Source organism: Lutzomyia longipalpis, chromosome 1 (genome assembly GCF_024334085.1).
Source record: "Lutzomyia longipalpis isolate SR_M1_2022 chromosome 1, ASM2433408v1".
Classification (NCBI taxonomy): domain Eukaryota; kingdom Metazoa; phylum Arthropoda; class Insecta; order Diptera; family Psychodidae; genus Lutzomyia; species Lutzomyia longipalpis.
The window spans coordinates 49,171,473-49,191,612 of record NC_074707.1 but is presented as its reverse complement, the minus strand read 5'-3'; the positions used below and the strand labels follow the sequence as shown (position 1 = coordinate 49,191,612).

Genomic DNA, 20,140 nt, shown 5'->3' with positions numbered 1-20,140 from the left:
TTGACACTGTGCGATGAAATGAATGTTCCGCATTTTGCAAAAATTATTCAATTAAACTCTTTTTTTATTAGATGCTTCTTTCTTTGTGCCTCAAAAGTCTCTTATAAATTTGTTACTTTACTTTTAAGACATTACATTGGGTTCTTTTGTGCTAAAATAAAAGCAAATTGTTGCTTAAAATTTATATATTTACGACGAATCAACAAGTAAGATAATATTGAGAGAGAAAAATGATTAGAAAGAGTTTAAAAACTTCTCTTTTTTTTCTTTACTTATACTTTTAACAAAACTATATAAATTTAACCCTTTCATGACACTCGAATATATTTATTGAAAAATTACTTAAGATACAAGCATTTCTAACGTTTAAATTCCAATGATTTTCACATAAATATATTTAATTAAAAAGGGACACTTTCATACTTTCAAGCGACGTTTCGATAAATTTATTTTGATTTTTCAAGTTAATTGAAACATAAAAATAATTTCCATAACTTTTTCTCCAAAAGAGAAGTTCTGAAAAGAACAATTTTACCTAAAAACAATCTCTTCTCGTCTTCTTTTTTAACATAGTTTTAACCCTTTCGAGCCCAACATGAAGCATAAAATCTTAATCGTCGCAACATAACATTATAACGATTGTAATTTTTATTTATTTGACGAAAACTTCTAATTATTATTTAATTAATTTTTTTTAGCAAAAATCTTTAGAATAAATCAAGAAATAAACATAACAGCGAAATCTAAATTTTTCTTAACTGTTTTTTGAGTTTATCTAAACATCCTCCTTGTCTTTACAGCATTCAAATCGTGAAGCTTCAAGTGTTTGTGATTGAAGTGTTTTGCATGTCAGCCTGTGATTCTTAAAGCAAGGTGGAATTCTTCGGGTACTTCTTGTATTCCCACGTACAATGGGGAAGGTATCTTCGTAGTATAGAGAGTATGTTTTTGGACATTCCAGTATGCTTCTCATACTATGTAGCGAGAGCCACTCGAGAGAGGTTTTTCTCCCACTGCTGTGTATACCTCAAAGAAGCGCGCGCACGCGAATGAAAAAAGCCGAAGACACTGGAAAGGCACCACAAGAGATCTGGCCAAGAGTGTTGAGTCTTCGCCGTGTTAGTTTCTCTGGTGCATTCGAAGGCAAAAGAACGTTAATTCGCAGACAGCTGTTTGCTCTCAAACCCTCTTACTACAATATTTTTGCTTAGAGCACGTCTCAGCAAAGTTTACTTTCCATTCAACTTTTTTTTTGGGTGGCTCACAAACCTTTCCCTCAAACGTACAAGACAAGTGCGGGCTTTTAGAGCAAAAGTAATAAATTAAAATAAAATAAAAGACATTTGAAAAAAAAAAGTGCTAAAATTGCGCAGAGACTCCACAAAAATTTGTGAATATTTGCTTTTCATTGAGCAGAACAGAGAACGTTTTCTCACAGAAAAATATTTTTTGGTGCCTTTCTTGACTTGCAATTTTGTTATTTTTTTTTACCTGAGAGCGAAGGTGTGTGCTTGCGTATTTAAAGTGTTTCTCAACATCAGAAAAAATCCCAACTCTGAGTTCTCCTTCTCCTTTAATCTCGTATTCCTTTCCCACTCTTTTGGATTACAAATTTGTTCAAAATTAAAACTTGAAGAAAAGAAAGAAAAAAAAGCTCAATAAGCAAAAGGTGACCAAAAAAAAGTGCCTGAGACTCTCATGGTGTGCCGACTATGGATTAATTTCAACTGTACATTTTGTAAGTGTCCATAGAAAAGAATGAAGAAAACATTCCACAGCATCACTAAATATTTCTTAATTATAAAATGCGGCTTGGTTTTATTTTATTTCTTCGTTTTTTTTTTGCACCCAACCTGTAGCTCCAATATAGATGAGAAATATACAAGCCCAAAGAGATCTTACAAAAATAATGTGTCCATTGTGTGGTGGTGTCGTTTTTTTTATCTATATACTTCTATCTTGTTTGGGAAAAATAATAATATAGGTATAAAGAGAGCCCGGTTGGAAAGAAATTGTGCGCGCACTCTTTAACTTCTATTCTCCTGTGTGGAATTTTAATGCGACGACGTTGTTCAACTGTCTTTGTACGCGATTAGCCTTTTTTTCCCTTCATCTTTGCTCTTTTCTTGCTCAATTCTCCAACTTCTTTTCTCCCATCGCGAAGAAATTTTACAATACACACGGAGATTCTCCCTGCAGATACTTAAGAATTTTCGCCACAATATACCCATTTTATACTATATATACAAAACCTTTTTCTCTCTCGTTTTTTTTTTCATCAACTTCGCGTCTTATAAATAATAATAGAGATGGTAGCAAATAAGCTTCTTCATTTATAGCCCGACGAGAGCATTAAAATGGTATTAAATGCGAAAAAAAGGGCAACATTGAGAGACTCGCGAGAAATCAACTTCTTGAGAAATACCAACAGCAAGATCTCTTCGGCGCTCTTGCACTCTGGTTGCTGCTTGTATATTTCATGCCTCCAAATGGAAATAGATCATTCACTTCCATGTGAACAAGATTATGCGCCAAAGTTAGAAAATCCATGCAAGAGAATAATAAATTCCTCACTACATTCGCACACACCATGATGCTGCCAGAGCAGCTTTACCATTTAAAATGCAATCTCGCAGCCGAAGAAATATAAAAATCACACCTTTCTTGAAAAATATATATATTCAAAATTACTTTAATAAAAAAAAATTATTATAATTCCCACTTTTGAATATATTTTTAGCACCTCGCGCGCATTTTCACTTTGAACACTCGCACAGAGTGAGAAGCTGATTGATGAGAAAGCTCCGAAAAAAGTCATTGAATAACCAAATAAAGCAAACTTTAAATATGTGATTAGGCCACTTTGGGCATGAACTCTAACCTATGAAACTGAAAGTAACACAAATCAAATAAAATTTCCTAATACGATGATTTTTTGTTTGAAATCTCTTCGTGAGATTTTGCTTTGAAAATTGTTTAAAAAAAAAACTTGATCTTTTTATAATTCGCATTCCTAATGACATTTTATTCATTTTGAAAATAAAATATGGTCTTGCTGGGGTTTATACGTCGCACAGTCATGAGACTTAAGCCCTACAATGAGGCTTTCAAGCAGATTGAACTCGGACATTAAATAAATTGAAAGATTTTCAGGAAGAGAAGAATTTTTTAGTTAAAAAAAATTTTAAAATTTTATTCAAAAGATTAAGAAAAAGTTTTTCTTTATTCTTCTCTAAAAATAAACTAAAAGCTAGGAGCGAAACTAAAAATCTATTGAAAGATCTAGTTTTAAAAGTCAAGACTTAGAAGATAGACAGTATTAAACCATAATATTGGGCATTACATTTTAATTAAACGGTTTTAACTAATAACTTGTGCATTCTAACGTTGAGCGATTAATTTCTAACACTTAATGTTTCTTATCCAATACTTGACGTTTTTTTTTCTAACGCTTGACGTTTCTATTCTATTGTATAACGTTTTATTTCCAACGCCTTGCGTTTATTTTCTAACGATCGTTCTTAAAAAGTTTCCATTTATTTCTTTAAGCCTGAAAATAATTTCTTCTTAACCTTAAAAGACTTCTTGAATTCACATATGTTTTAAGGACATTTAAACCCTCAAACATCCTCCCTATATCTGCTTCTTGCTTAAAGTCAATTTTAAAGCCTTAGAACTTTTAGAATCAATACTAGAATTTAATAGTTTTTCTTAGTTATTCATTCACTCGATTTTTTCCTTTCATTCCCTTCATTTCATTCTAATTCTCTTGCATAAAATCTTGTGGCATTTATTTTGTCATTCATCCACTTTAGACAACTTTTATTACATACATAGCACAGCCAATAAATTAGAAGCTAATGAGAGTCCTAATTTAGTTAAGAGAAGTAAACTCGATGGCCTCGATACCATCACTCTTCATGCATTTGATTTTACAACAATTCTACACACGTTTGGGCAATTGGGACGTTTCTTCTGTTTTTTGCATGAATTGCAAAAGAGAAATAGACATTAATTCGCATGTTGACAATGTTTACAAATTCACAGTGTATACGCGGAAAACGATAATAGCAATGTCCTACTGGGCAAGTAGAATAATTTATTAAAATGAGTAGTGCCGGGAAAGTTGAGAAGAAGCCAAATGTGGAAGATTTTTTTCTTCTGGAAATTGAATTGAAAATCTTTGAATTCTTTTGAAGATCAAATTCTGATCTCAAGAATAAATTCTTAAAGAATTCTAATTAAAATAAAATTCATTTGAAACTCCTTTTCCATGACTAATTTTTAAATAGCAAATCTAATTAGATTATGCTATTGTATTCAAGGTGTTTTGAACATAATGCTGTGGCTAGAGAATAACAAGAAACATCCTTTACTGATAAAAATCATTACCAATTACCTACAGGGAGATACAAAAGGCGTACAATAAACAATCATCATCTTATAGATTATTTTCGTTCAATGAACTGTATGCTATGCATGCGGAAAAAATGGATTTGAAATGAACGCATTGAGCTCTCTATAAGTTTATAATAATTCTTCCGGCGACACTACAATTTTGCCGCCCCAGTCATAATATGCCCGCCAACCTTTGAGAAATTATGTACAATATAATGACAGGTAAGACGGGAGAACACAACAGCGCCAAGTCAACAGTGATTAAATGATGAAGACTTTGAAGAAAATACACTAAAGAAGAGACCCCGTATGGGCGAGAAAGAAGTGGATGGAGAAGCAGCAGTAATTAGATTTGAGATTTGATCTCAAAAATATATATCTTTTTCTTTTGTATCACGGCTGCATTGTTACACCTTCCGACACTCTCGCGCGCCATCCAATTGGTACTTTACCCGGCACAGAGGAGCTTTTGCAATTCCACAACCATGCGCTGAATTGTTATGAAATAAGCAATATTTTCTAATATGCAAATTTCCTGGCTTTAAAATACGTTATAAAGAAGCACACATTGGATGTTACCTGGAGGAAATTCTTCTTCTTCTCAAAAATTATCGTTGCGGCGATTGTGTTTTCTCTCTTGTCTTGCAAAGCTATGCTGCGCCCGTAACATGGGGGGTTTTCTTGTGAAAAATATACAAAGCTCTTCTTTTTCTTTGCTGTTCACCTGCGCGCTGCAATTTTCAGAGCCTCTTCGCCAAAACGAATCTTCTTCTTCCTCGGTCTTCAGCTAGAAAAACCGCAAATTTGCCACTTGATTGCTCAATTTTTTCTTCTTCCTATAAACTCCAACTTTAATCTTCTCCCATGTTCTCTCCCTTTTTCCCGTGAATTCTTCCACACATTGTTGATTCTTTAACGGGAGTCACTTTGGGTGAGCAAAGAAGTCTCATTTTCGCTTCGCATTCCTTTATTGTGTGTAAGGTATGGTATAGTAGGTACCCTTCTCTTATACAACTTCCTATAGCTAACTTTTCGCGCATGAAAAGCCACTCCACACATTGTTGTACCCCGAGTAAACATATATCGCATAAATTACCATGTTCACAAACTATCAATGGAAAATCATGAACTTTTCAGCAAATCTCCGCGCGCAGACGGACAATTTTTCTAAAATGGTTTCGCGTTGTTGATGAAATTATGTGGAAAATTTTAACAAAGACTGCGTGCCTATTTGGCTAAAGTAGACCTCACTCTCAGCGTCGATTTGACCACAAGAAAAAAATATAGTACACTTCCAATTTAACCTTTTCATGCTTCTCTTATTTTCTTATGTATCGTTATTTATGTATAGATACATATAAAGCGAAATATATATACATAAGCAGAGGCGGTGGATTGATAATAAGGGTAAAGAGAAGGTAAAGAACGGATGAAATTTGCCTCTAAGTGCAGCTTCAATTTTTAAGGTTTAAAGGTTTAGACTAGGGCTAAGTTTATTAGTTCTTGACTAATTTTTTTAAGCCGGTCCGAAGTTTTTTTTTAAAGGTTGGGCCTTTAAGGTTTTAAAGTTTGGTCAGGCGGTTTCTGTGATGATCTGAAGGTTAGATCAGACCTACCTTAAAAAAAAACCTAAGCTTAGTTTAAGAAGCTTAAGGCAATATAAGATCAATACAAGAATATAAGATCTTGAAATAGCTTTTAAAAACTGAAGTCTATCTAAAACCTAGCTTAGAGAACTAAGGCCTAGTTTAAAAAAAATCAGTCTGGCCCTAGAAACAGACTAATGCTGACTTGGTAGTGAATTTTCCCAAACACTGTCAAGATTTTTTAAGAGATAAACCATTAAAAAACTTTTAAAAAAATGTTGAAAAAATTTTAAAATAAAAGATAATAAAAAAAATCTAATTCGGGTTCGTAAAACATATTGTGGATTCTCTGTATATTTCAAAAACGATTTTTGAGTCTCATAAAAAATTTAAAAATTAACGAAACAATTTTTATAATTAAAAAAAAAACAATTCCTAATATTTCTTTTTTACTTCCATTAAGAACGTAAAAAGTCTTATTCTATCGAGATACAATTTAAAGGATTCTCGAATCAATTTATAAAAATTCTTTGTAATCCCATTTTTAGTTCTTTAAGTAAATTTTACTTAACTTACCAAACCACCCACATATGTAAACCAATTCTTTTGCAATATATTCTGTTTTACTCTTTCTCTCTCCTCGAGAAATTCACATTCGACATTGACTGAGTTTTAATTGTAATAACCCCATAAAAAAATTAACAAATACCACGGAAAGATTTTTTTGATGAGGAGAATTAAGTGAAGGAGAGGCAAATAAAACCCAAAGTCTATACAATAAAGAAAAAAAAAGCCACAGCTCTAAAAAACAAACTAATTAATTGACTTTTCTTCGTGAAAATAAGATGATGTCTTGTAATTTATATATAGAAAGCGTCTCAAGACCGAAATGTGTGTGCTATGCAAAAAAAATGAAGATATGAAAACAAAACTGATTTACATGGAAAATGAATTAGATATGGAAAAAAACAGCTAAAAATCATTCACATTCATTGTTTAGGAGTGATTTAGCAAACAATTCAATCAGTTCAAAAATATGAAGAAGAAGAAAAAGGTGAGCAAATAAACAAACGAGTTTCCCGCCTGAAGAGAGTTCATTTGCTCTGTTTTTATTTTGTCACATTTGAAATATATCTGCATTTAAAATGAAAGTAATAGCATTTAATGGGATTTTAATAGCAAAAACACGAGACGCTTTTTATCCACATATGGCGGCTTCTTTTTCTCAAAACTCAACTACCCCCTCGGGGCCATCATCTGGCTCAATATTATAAATATATACCTACCTACCTAATGCTTTTTTCTCAATGCAGACGCAATCTTTCTTTCTTTTCTTCTTATTGGCTTTTTGCCGCAAAAACACTTCACATTGTACCTCTAAAACAATTATTTATGGTTCAATAAAAGAACACGATTGAAATGTCCTAAAGTCATACGCTATTATATTTGTGAAATGAAAACCTCTTTCATTCAATAAAAGTACACACATAGCAACAAAAAAAAACTTCAACATTGCATATGTATAGTAAAAAAAAACTTCAAGTTCAGTTGGAAGAGTAATTAAATGGTTAAATTATCTACGGTCCAATTTCATGTTGCTATTGTTGATGTTATTATTGTTGTAAGAGGCTTTTTAACATCTCTTCTCATTTTTTTTTTCATCGCTCGTCTTAATTTAATAAGAGATTGAAATGCTAAAAAAAAAATCACGAGCCACGCAAAGAGCTGAGAAAGAGAGAAAAATCAAATGAATCCCTTCCATTTCCATACACATCAGCTTGTAGCTACAACAGCACCATAGCAAGTTTTCATGATGAAACTGTGTCAGCGCATTTGGAGCTTCCACTTTTTTCTTACTTTAAGTCGATGGTGGAATCAGCGGAGTCTGTACGGTGTGGAGGCTCATCAGAGAGTCAGTGGCCCCCCGAAAGCAATCAATTGTCCAGTACTTTCACTCAAGAACACATTCCTCTCGCACAATCATCTTTCCACCGTTGAGTTTTTGCGCACTCACTAAGACTTTGTGTTTTTCCTCACAAATTGCAACTTTGCAATTATTACCGGAATCTTTCATCGAAGGTAAAACAATAATTTTTGGCCGTTATGCATTAACACAAATACAGCTTTTAGTTTGCTGTGAAAATTTGAATATTATTCTTAACGAATTTCTAACGTTAGAAATTCTCCAATGAATTTCAAAATTTCATATTTCCTTCTTAAATTAACAGTTTAGTAATTTTTCTGAGGTTCTAACTTGGTTACTAAATTGGATTGATTATCTCCTTTAAATTTCTAATGTTAAATTTTCGTTTTTTTTATTATTATTTTTTATTCCATCGGATTTTCTAACGTTTGTAAAAATTAAAAGAATTTTTTTTTAATCACAATATTCCAATTTTTCTCCCAAAATCATAAAATTAAAACTTCTTTACATTTATTTTTAATGATTGACATTATCGGAATTTCAAGCATTAAAAATTCCCCAAGTCATGCTAGTTTTTTTTTCTTCTTGAAACTTTCACTGCAATCTTGAAGAAAATATCAACTCATATTTTACACATCAAGTTTTTTTTGTTGTTGTATGTACCCTCAATCAATGGATGGAGCAAAAAAGTCTGTGAAGGAGTAAATTTATGATAAATGAAAGAAAACACGCACTAAAGATAGATCGAAGACGCAACAGAGTGCAAGAAAGAGTTGAATAAACATTTTTTTCTTCTTCTATTCACTCTCTCAAGTATCTCTTGTCCAAGTTTTTCTTCATCTTCAACTCCCCCCACACACAATAGGGCAACCGTTAAATAAATTTACAAATAGCATTTCAGGTAAAGTTTGTCATCTTGATGATAATCTCTCTCTCTTCGTGGCTTTTTCATGCATCTCTCTCGTGGGGCACGCTGAAATCCTCCTTTTGTCCACAAACATTATAGTATTTGTGGTGGCCTTCTTAAGCAAGTGCGCCAAAGAAAAGAGGTGCGCAACATCAATGGGGGGATTCATGATTCAACGAAAAAAAAAACAAGCAAGATTCACACCATTTTATACACACAGCAGACACATTGCACAGAAATGCAGCTAATTTAAAAATCAGAGACGAATCTCGCGATAGTAATTTGAATATTAAGTGCCTCGTTTTTTTTTCTTCTTCTTTCTCTCCCATCTAATTGAATTAAACAATTTCCGCAGATACTTTGTCATCCGTGAAAGTTTTTCCGTTTCGTTTTATTTTAAATTACATATGTCGCGCTTAGTATTATATACATAAACATAATCTAAGAAATTTAAAAGATATGTTAGGTACCCACCATCATGCATTGATGTTTATGCAAATTGCAAGAAAAAAATGCAAATAATTGTAAAGAAAATTATGCTGAGCGAAGAGTTCAACAAATCCCTCCTCAGTCCATGTCTGGAGATTTGAGTGGTATTTAGCACAAATGGACAAATAATGCCCCACAATATGGAGAGAGAGGCTGATGGACAAAAAAAATTGTATGTAGACAAAACGCACTGGAATCGTGGTGCAAAAATTAGAAAGTAACAATTTATATCCACAAGTCGAACTGCAAAATGCTGCTGCAGATATTCTCCTCAATTCACGTGTCACACAATGTGGAAAAATGCATATATGTACGTGGTAACGAAAGGAAGAAAAGAGTCAATATCCATGTGCAATAAAGAAGAAAATCCACACACAGTATTTTTCAAATCAACAGCCATTTAGTCGTAAAAGCCATTTGATTCGTGTGGAGACATTTTTACTAAAAAATAAAATAGCATAAAAAGAGTGAAAGAAAATGTGCAAGAAAAGTTTCTACTTTTCTACTTTGTCCTATGGACTTTGAGAGAAATGAAAGAAAAAGAGAAAAAACATAACATCATTGAGCTTTAAAACTTCCAATAATGTCTGTGACACGATTTTACTCAAAAGAGTCAATAGTTAATGAGATAGTCTTGAGTTTGCCTTATTTTTTTTTCTCTCAACATACTACACACATACTACACTTTATTTCTTTCCTTAATCCCCATGCGCCAATCATGTTATATATATGAAGAAAATCTCTGGCCGTTTGCACCTTCAAACCAATCATAAAAGCTTTCCTCGCCATCAAACAAGAAAGTTATTTAGACCGGCAGTCTCGAGCCAAAGAATTTATATGGTTGCACTTAGACTAATCAATTTAATTGCATATCGACGCTGATCATTTTTTTTTTCATCGCACATTCGCTCACATACTCGCGCAAATGATGGGGCTATACGCCGAGGAGCAAAAGCACGACAAACGAATGATTTATAAATGAAATATTTGATTAATTCTCTCTCCTTTAGCTCACAGCATCGGCGCGCATATATTCTCTTTTTTTGTGAACCTTGGAAAATTATTATATATGATCTTGCACGTTGTCCAATAAAGTGAGGAGAAAGGCTTTCACCTCTCTGTGTGAGAGGTGTGGTCCATGGTGCTGTTTTTTTATAGATTGTAATTAAAAGGAAATTCCTTTACTCAAGTACAACTATATAGACATACACACATCGTGTAAAAATGCCTTTTATCTCACCTGCCACGGATTGTGAACAAAAGACCGCCAAAACACTCCTTTTACGTTAATGTTTACGTAAGAGGTTTATTCGAAAAATCTGCTGATGTTGCATATTTGAGAATAAAGTCAATGTTTCAATATATCTGTTACTTGCTATTCAATCTTATATTTGAATTTGTTTTGATCAAAATCAATTGGAGAGAATCAAAATTATGTTTCTTCTGAAAAAACTTGCGGCCATTTTGTTTGAAAGGATTAGAATCCGAAAAAAATTATTAACGTAAACGATAACTAAAGTTAAATATGATTATAAAATAAACGATTAACGTATGATTATTAAAAATTTGTTCTGTGAAACTCTAGAAACTAGAAAAAATCTATACAACATAAGAAACCTAAAACAAATTTCGCGAAATACGAAAAACCATAGAACATGAATAATTAAGAAAAATAGTTCTATAAAACCAAAAGAAAAATTAATTAGACATGGAAAATTTTAAACTAATTTCTAGAAATTCTATAAACCAGAAAACATAGTCAGAACCTGAGAAACAGAAAAACTCCAAAGAACATGAAACATTTGAAATTTAATCTAGCTGATTAGGAAACATCAAGAAACCATTGAACTTATAGGACCTTATTCTCTGATATCTGAGAAACATGAAAATTTATAGAATGCTAACATCCAGAGTTTGGTGAAACACGAGAAACCAGAACGAAATAAATAATTGCAAAAAAAATCCCTAAAACGTGTATATCAAGACGGAATTACGTAAAACGTTAACCAAAGAATAATTTGCAGAACATAAATAAGAAATTAATTTAAAGAAACACAAGAAACCAGAAAAAGATCCTTAAACTCAAGAAAACACGAAATAAAAAAAGGCAAAATACAGTCAGAAACATTAGATCAGACGTAGATCATCCTCCAATCGTATTAAGTTTTCTTTTCTTATGTTAAAATATTATTTTTTTTTTTTCAAAAATAAATAATGAATTTCTCTTGCAATTTTAGCGAAGAACCCTGTGGGACTTCCCTCAACAAAAAAATGCATTGTGGTCGAAAGTTTTGCCCTGAAGGAAATTCGTGACATATCGCTGCAATATATACATACATAGCATACCTTTGCAGTGCTAAAAGCCCCTAAAAGCACCTTCCAAAAAAAAGCAAAACTTACTTTGAAAAACAAATAAAGCAAGACGTGAAAAAAAATAAATAAAATCATTTCACTTTCTTTCGTGCGAGATGTTATTTTTTTTGTTCGGACCTGAACATTTCATTCGCATAATTGCCACATAATTTTCACATCTCCTTCCTTCACACACACCGCACTGTGGTTGTGTACAACACCCCAAACACTTTATGGGAAGAAAATGAAACATTAAAATATTTTAAGTGCTATTTACTCTCTTTTAGTTGGGTGTGTGAGGAGAATTAGAGATGCGATTCTCACACGAGTTATTTGCATTTATTGTATCATTTGTTAAATAGATAATTATATATGCATTTTATAATTGTTTTCTCTCACTGGAATTATATCTTTTTATAGTTTTTATTTTTTTTCTCTATCTCCAACAAGTTATGACCAATTATATATAATTTTCCACGCTTTTTTTCGGGTGATGTGCACGAGAAAAAAATTGCGCGTTGAGTATTTTGAGGGGTAAAAGAAGAGACGTCTTCTGCCAGCATATCAACAACTGCTCAAGCAAATTGGATGATCTCATACATAATTTACGAGCTGAGAAAGATGAGGAAATGCCAAAAAAAAGATGTCTCTGAGAAAAATCAACAAAATGATAAATTTATCATTTAGGAAATTCACCTTTTGCCAGCGAAAATGAATATATTTCTTTTTGTAAAATGATCTCTTGTGTTATCTGGAATTTATTATTTTTTCCCGCCATTTTCTTCATCAACGCAGCATCATCATCGATATAATGATGTTTTCTTATAATATATTATGAAAAATTTCACTAGTTAGATTGGCAAAAGTGAATTTCCAATCCTGTCACTAACCTCCAATATATATAAAATAAAATGGAGAAAGAGAGAAAGACGAGAAGATTGAGCAGAGAAAAATAAAAGCAAAACTTGGTGCAAAAAAGTGCTTGATCGTGAGTTTAATGCTTCTCCTCTACGATTGGGGTACATTGCTCCATCTCTTTTCCATCTGACTTCATTTTAATAATTTTTCATTCATCATTGACCCTGATGAATGGACATGTAAATAAACAAGACAACTCTCAGCCCCAGTGCGTACATAAATGGATGAGGTGAAATTTGACTTTCATCTTTTTCGATATTGTTGTTGTCTCGCATTTTGCTATTAACACACCATCGAATCCAGTTTTTGATCCATTCCACCAGCTCCTGAGGCACTCTTGCTGCCACCAGACCAACCCAAGTAAAACCCCATCTCCTTTAGCTCTTCAACTGACCGCTCTCAGTCAGACCGTAATCTCACGTACCTATTACTATGTATTGTATATAGCAGAGAGGAACAAATCAAGTGTGGAAATTTTGCAAGCATTCCCACACGGTCTAGGCTTCTTTTTATCATCAAACATGCCCTTTTTTGCACAACAAATGCGCGCATAAACCATTAAACTTGAATGTCCACCACACCATCGCCACATAGAAAAATGATCCATTTGCCTTTCCACGCAGAGACAAAAAGCTATATACACGCTATAGCTATATACCTACATAGCAATAATGATTTCATTTAAAATACGCGTCCGGAGTCAAATGAACAACGAAGAAAAAAAAGATCTCAAGTTGACAAAAGCATCAAAATTGATGAAAGTTGCCGGCAGCTGTTAAAACTTTTTCTTTCATTTGAATTGTCTTGCCTTCTTTTAATCCCCCATACCTGAAAAATTCCACACAAAAAAACCAGCCGCGTACGAGAGTGAGAAGCATCCAAAAATCGAGAGTAAAATGTTCGCAAACTTCGCGTACAAGTTTCACTAATCACCTCGCAGTTTAATCATTTTTTCGCTCTCTCAGAAACTAGACTGTATGGGGCTTAAAGATTTCGGAAAGGTGCTTCAAGTGATTCCTCTTAAGTTTGAGTTCGTAATAGGATGTATTAGTTGTGCGTTGTTATTTGATTTATTAGTGGAATTTGTGAGAAATTATGGGAAAGAGAAATTAGGATTTTTTCGTGAATGTCGATCCTTTTTAACCCTGGAGGGTTTTGCTGGCAAAATTTACTTACTTTACTCCATAACTACGTTAGCCCTTTCGCGTTTTTTTGGGTTATACGTAGACCCAAACTTGAAACATTTTATTTTCCCAATTTTTTTTTTATAAATTCAATTGTTTTTCCTAGTTAGAAATACATGAAAATTACGCAGAAGTCGAAGAAGACGTTTTGCTTGAAAAATGTACTCTGAGATCATTCATAGAACAAATATCGTGATAAAAAAAAACACATGTTTCAATGTTTTTATGCTTCACGTTGAACGGTGAAAGGGTTAAATCGTCACAGATTTTAAATTTATTAAACATTTCGTGATAAATTCTTCATTTGTGTGTGAAAAATTTAATTACCTCAAAATAAAAAGAAAACTTGGAAAAACATTTTCTTTTTTGAAATAAAATTGAGTTCAAAGTTTTAAGGTTAGAAACCTCAAGCGTCCAAAGGTTAAAAAAATGTCTGTTATTTTTTTTTTAATTCTGAAATGTAGGACTTTTTAATGTTTTTAGTTGTGATTCTTTCTTCAGAGAATTTATTCTCGAATCGTAGTTTAGAAAAATTATTTTTGTATAGACTAATCTCCATAAATCTGCATAATTTCATTTTTTGCAGAAAATGTTTACAAAATTTTCCTTTTTTTTCTCTATAAAGGTCCATTAACGTAATTTTCAAGAAAATTTACTTACAGGAATTCATAGGTTCATCCGGTTCATCTGATTAACATAATTTCCATCCAGAACATTCAAATTAGAACCACTAAAACTATTTTAAAGATTTAAAAATAATCAGAACTCTGTTGTTCTTTCACAACCACAAAAGTTTTTCCTCATGAAAACTACTGAAACATAATGTTTCATGCAATAAAACATGTTAAGAGAAATTATTTGCTAATGGCGCGTATTTAAATGAAACAGAAAGATTTTTCTGTTTTAACGTTTTTATCACAATTTCTAAAAGAATTAAAAAATTAAGATAATTCTAAAATTAATATTTCATAAACTTTTTTCCCAAAAAAATCCAATTTTTTTTGTGAGAAATACCAACTACTTTGTAACGTTAGATTTATGGTGCACACGCAGCAAGACCCCAAAAGTGGCCTTCTCTCATGCTTTCTCCTCTATTTCCTTCCAGATCATCGATTGTAGTAGATTGGCGCACACAGATAAATCACAATGGGGAACTCCAATAGTTTAGCGCACTACAGTCCGGACATTGAGGAGAAATGGCATCATTCCCTGCCGCAACCGACGTACCAGCAGCAAATAAAGGTCCTCCCCGATCTGGGGGATGGGGCACGTCTTCGGCCCACCAATAATGGCGTCATCCTCCACTCTGGTGGCACCCTCACAGGACGCAGGGAATCCATTGGAGCCATCACGAGTGGTGTCCATCGATCACGCAGCATCTCCTCGTCGACGCATCATCATGAGATGAAATACAAACCTGGTGCTCTGCAGCGGCATCACACTCAACTCGAAATGGTACCCAATGGGAGGAATTATGCTGCTCAGGAGATGAACTACAAACGCTTTGGGTCGGAGCCTGATTTGCGCTTCACCGAGGATGACATCATCCAGCAGCAGGCGCGCAATCAGCAACAGGGCAAGATGCCGAAGGGGCGAAAGAAGAAGGTACCCAATGCTCCAGCAGCACAGCCTGGCTATGAATACGATCCTAGTCGCTTCGGGTGGAAGCCACGGCAGGAGATTGAGAACCTTCCGGTGCAGCAACCGCGGAAGTTGAGGTTGTTCAAGACAAAGGCAGAGTCAAGTAAGAAGCCCAATAATCCCGCGAAATTGGCAACAGAAGCATCCGATATGCACTTCAGGAAGCCATTTGTGGACAGGAGGAATAAATATTTAAGGGAAAGTCGCCCATCTCAAGGTAAAAAAAAATCATTTCTTTCATAATTTTTATTTGAAAGAAAATTCATTTCTTTCTCTTAAAATTTTTTTAAATAAATTCAAAAGGCATTTCCTCCAAGACAAATGGAAAGTTTGCAAAAATCCCTAATTAGGAGATTTACGAATGATTTCTATTTGGAAAAAAAGAGTCATTTAGTGGACTACAAATTGATTTTTTTTACGATCAACATCTTGCATATTCATTCACAACATTTTCGCTTAATTAGATGCCCCACACTGATTTTTTTTCCAAATGAAGAAATTTAATCTCACATTCTCACACTTCTCACGATTTGTCCAAAATGAAGGAGAAAAATTGAAATGATTTTTCATTTAATTTGTGGCTTGTATCCGCCTTCCTCCACAGACGATATCAACTTGAGACAGCCAGACTTTTCCGGCACAGCCAAATCAAAGATCCAACTGCTCCCAATGCCGCAGTATCGGCGGGAGAAGTCTTTCGATCTGAGCCTCTTGCTGAGCCGAAAGAAGGATGAGAGTAAACCCACACCTGTCCCAAATACCTTCAGGAAGCTCTCGGATGGGAAGGAGTTGGATGTGAAGATTGCTCCCACGAATAAGGCAAAAGCTCCAACATCTCCCATTGCGAAGACAAAGGTCCGGCGAGCATCGCAACCACCACAGGTGGTTGGAAATGACTTCCAGAAGGAGCTTCAGGAAGCAACGAGAAGACGCTCAATGGCAGTGAAGTTGCAAACGACGGATAAAGCCCAGAAGGCAGCTGCTGATGCAAAATCTCCCGCCAAAGAGATGAGCCCTGCGAGGAATTACGCAGCGCCCAAGAAAGCACCCACGAGCAAACCTCTGGGTGACATTGAGCAGAAGATTGTGGCAAAGCCAAAGGAGCAGATCACAATAAAAGTCCCAGCACCGGAAACACCAATCCCACAGCCGCCGTCGCAACCTAATCCTCAACCTGCACAGCCTCAGGTGGAGAAAGTAGCTCCCAAGACTTTCTACTTCGGCATGGGAGACCCTCAGAGTTCAAAGGTGGTTGATTTGAATGTTGAAAAGGTCGAAAATGAGGCCATTGACATCTTCGCCGAGAGTATCCTCAATCTCAAGCGACGCCCACGCCTCACAGACTCCTCAGAGTCAGCCATGTCATCCGATGCTGAGGAGAATATGCTGCAGGATTTAGCAAAGGGAGACGATGAAATGGACAGCATATCCCTCAAACTACGTCCAACACTCCCCAAGAAGCAATTTGAAATCCCGAGATTTAGTCCAGCAGCTGCATGGAGATTACTCTCATCGGCAGCAGACACTGAGAAGGAATTCAATCCGTGGAAGATTGAAAAGCCAGACAACTTCAGCTCGAGTGATCGTCCTCCTGACACCTCGGTAAGTGCCCCAAAGCTGCACAAGAAAAAAATCCAAAGTTATAAAATTTCTCAAAGTATCCCTATTGAAAAAAAAATCTCTTTCTAGTCCCGCAATGAGGAGAGAATTGAGCGAATCTATCGTGAACCAATTCCAGGCCTGCCGGACAACAAGAGCGGCGACAGTGGGATATCCGGTGATGCAGGGCTCCTCGAATTGACCGATACATCGCCAATTAATGTAAACAGTGCCACAGGAGAGGACCAAAAATTGGGACCTTTTCTCTCACCATGGACCCCACAGCAAGATCTCGGGGAGGAGAGTAGTTCCGACGGGGATGAATTGAAGGATAAGGCGCAGAAGGAGGAATCCGATCAAAAGCACGCCTTCAGCTTATCCCTGCCACGTGAGAGTAGCATCTACAGCGACAAAGTGGACAAGCAGTCCTTCAACAGCCTCCAGAGACTCCGAAGAACTGTTTCAGGAGCTCTAAATGGGCATAGTGAACCCGGACAGCTGGACATTCCACCCTATCGCAATGATAATTGGTTTCTAAGTCGATCTGCTCCAAATTCCATCGAGAAGAATCCTCTTCCATCCATTTCTGATCAGGTAATTCATGCCTCCCTTCAAAAAATAAATTATTTGAAAGTTCCGGAAGTTTAACAATTTTGAGATTTCTTTTTTTCCAGGAGGACATTGACAAAGATATTCCACCACCAATGAATATTGTTCCATCAATGCAACCTCCGTCATTTAGTTACTTAGCCGGTGGGAAGCATTTTATGTACCTGCCGCATCGATCGGTAGTTAAGAGTGACTCACTCAAGGAGAAGAGTCCACCAGTCAAGCGAGAAGAGGAAACCCAGCAGAATCACAGAGAAAGTCTTCAGGATTCACCAGCACCGTGGACTGTGAGTAAAAGACTTCTTATTGATCTTATTTAATTTTTTAAAACAAAAAAAGACGCAAAAGGACGCTTGAAAATTGAGGATCGCCATATTGAATTTTCAAAAAGTAACGACTTTTTCTTGCAACCAAAAAAAAAACTTTCAGCCTCCAGTGATGAAGACATCAAAGTCAAAGAATCATCGCTTCACCTTCCAGAGCACAGTGCGTCAAATTGAACGACGCCGGCTGGCTGAGAAGCTCTCCAAGGAGGCCGAACAGAAGGAAGCACAGCGCCTTAGTGAACTGGAGGCAATGCGGAGAGTTGAGGAGGAATTCCAGAAGAAACGTGCACGGGAGAAGGCCTCAATTCGGCAGCAATTGAGGATGTTCTCTCTCGAGGAGAACGGCAGCAATTGCACGAGTTTGCCGCCTGAATGGCAAGTCAATACAGTAAGGAAAGAAGCCAATTGATCGTCATCCAGGACACGTCTAACGGGGAGAATTTTCAAATTTTCAGGCCAGAGCTGATCCCGATGGAGCCGTTTCGAGTCCAACACCAAGTCCCACAGCCGAAGATGGCCAGGACACCTACAAGCGTGATGCAAGGAAGCTAAGTGACGACATGAGTATCTTTATGCCACCACCAATGTCCCGGAAGCCCCTTCATACGGAAATCCTGTCCGAGATGCGCCTCTCCGGGCGACGGTACTTTGACTACAAGCCCGAAAATGCATCCTTTGGCAATCGTGCTAATCACTTGCCGCAAATTGTGGGCCACATCCCCGCCAGGAGAGATGTCGAGGAAGCCATGCGCTTCTAATGAGCCTGCGTGTGGAGCATTTAATATCCATTTTCTAGTCAGTGTTCTCACTTCTTCTACCTTCTCGAGAGTCCCCCATCCTGGACGTGAATCTCTTCCCCTCACAAATTCCCTTCCTTTGAATTTCCTCAAAAAAATGGTTAATGGGCTTATGGCTATATTGTAGTTGCAATTAACGCGATTTCTTCCTGCAGAAGACGTTGGAGAAAGAAGTTACCTGACTTTTTTTTTAATTGAAGCAAAAAAACTATTTTTTGCATTCTATTTAAATGGGGTAATCATTTTTTTTTATTTTTTTAAAAAGCTTTGCACAAAAAACATTAATTTGTACTTCAAAAAAATGTTAAATCTTTTTTTTTAAGATGGAGTTTTAAAAGAATAAAAGTCAATGTGCAATAAGAATTTTTTCAGATCACTCAAAAGTAATTTTACAGATAATTTAAAATTAAACGATAATATCAGGGAATGTAAAAAAAAATGTAGTGCAGTAAAAAAAATTATTTGGCAGTTAAAATTATGTGTTGATCAGTAAAATATTTTCATTATGAATAAAGGTTAATTCATTAATAATTTGATAATTAATTGGGATTATTGGTTAAAAATCCATGAAATAAAATTGATTTTTTGTTACTCTAAAACCACATTAAAGAATTTTATGCATAGGACAAAATAAATTTCTTTACTGATCAATGAGAAAAAAACTTTTTTTAAGTTTTTGATCAACAAATCTTACTGATCAATTTAAATTTTAATAGTCAGTTTTGTTTTCCAACTGCCTAATTTACTGATTAACTGATTTTTCTAATTTTACTGACCAAAAATATTTTAATCCAATAGGGCAATTACAGTCCAATAGTCAATTACAATTTTTACTGACAGAAAAATTTTCAGATATTCATTTCTTACTGTTCAAAATGATTTTAACTGCTAAAGAAATATTTAACTAATTGGTTTTGTTTCACTCGTTTCACTTCTTTAAGATTATTGAAATAGTTCAGAAAAATCAGAAAAATCGGTTTTAAAATTAATTAAAATTTAGGCATTAATCAAGCAGATCAAACTGATTGATTTACTGATCAAGTTGCTTTTAAAAATGTACAGATTTTCCTTAATTTACTGACCATACCGATATCAATTATTTAAAGCCCTAAATGGCTACTTTGATTAATTAGCCTGTGAATTTCAATATTTTAGTTTTAGAAATTCGTTTTTTTTTTACTGCTCAAAATTATTTTATTCAACGCTGAAGAAAAATTTTACTACATAAAGATTTTTTTCTCTTAAAATCGCTTATAAAATAATTATTTTACTGATCAAACAAAACAAACTGATTTTTTTACTGATCAAATTGAACATTTTACTGCTTATTTTTTTTTTACAGTCGTGCTCTCGTGGTAGGACCGTCGTCAAAATGACTTCTCCGCGGTAAAACGGCTTCAGAATGAAGTA

The 20,140-nt window shown here is 34.8% G+C and overlaps 1 protein-coding gene across 1 annotated transcript; it reads left to right on the top strand.

Moving 5' to 3' along the window:
- The first annotated feature begins 1,121 nt into the window (after positions 1 to 1,121).
- On the top strand, positions 1,122 to 19,785 carry LOC129788048 (uncharacterized). Its single transcript, XM_055824016.1, has 7 exons — positions 1,122 to 1,738; positions 14,864 to 15,616; positions 16,004 to 17,001; positions 17,089 to 17,592; positions 17,673 to 17,894; positions 18,037 to 18,321; positions 18,389 to 19,785. Exons 2-7 carry the CDS (start codon positions 14,905 to 14,907, stop codon positions 18,689 to 18,691), a joined length of 3,024 nt encoding a protein of 1,007 aa, XP_055679991.1. The 5' UTR covers positions 1,122 to 1,738; positions 14,864 to 14,904; the 3' UTR covers positions 18,692 to 19,785.
- Positions 19,786 to 20,140: the final 355 nt, after the last annotated feature.

What these genes read in the sequence shown, in the direction of transcription:
- LOC129788048 (XM_055824016.1), top strand. Translation starts at nt 14,905, where the DNA reads ATGGGGAACTCCAATAGTTTAGCGCACTACAGTCCGGACATTGAGGAG. An exon ending in ATCGTCCTCCTGACACCTCG is followed by an intron (nt 17,002 to 17,088) that starts GTAAGTGCCCCA and finishes ATCTCTTTCTAG; the next exon opens with TCCCGCAATGAGGAGAGAAT. An exon ending in TTCCATCCATTTCTGATCAG is followed by an intron (nt 17,593 to 17,672) that starts GTAATTCATGCC and finishes CTTTTTTTCCAG; the next exon opens with GAGGACATTGACAAAGATAT.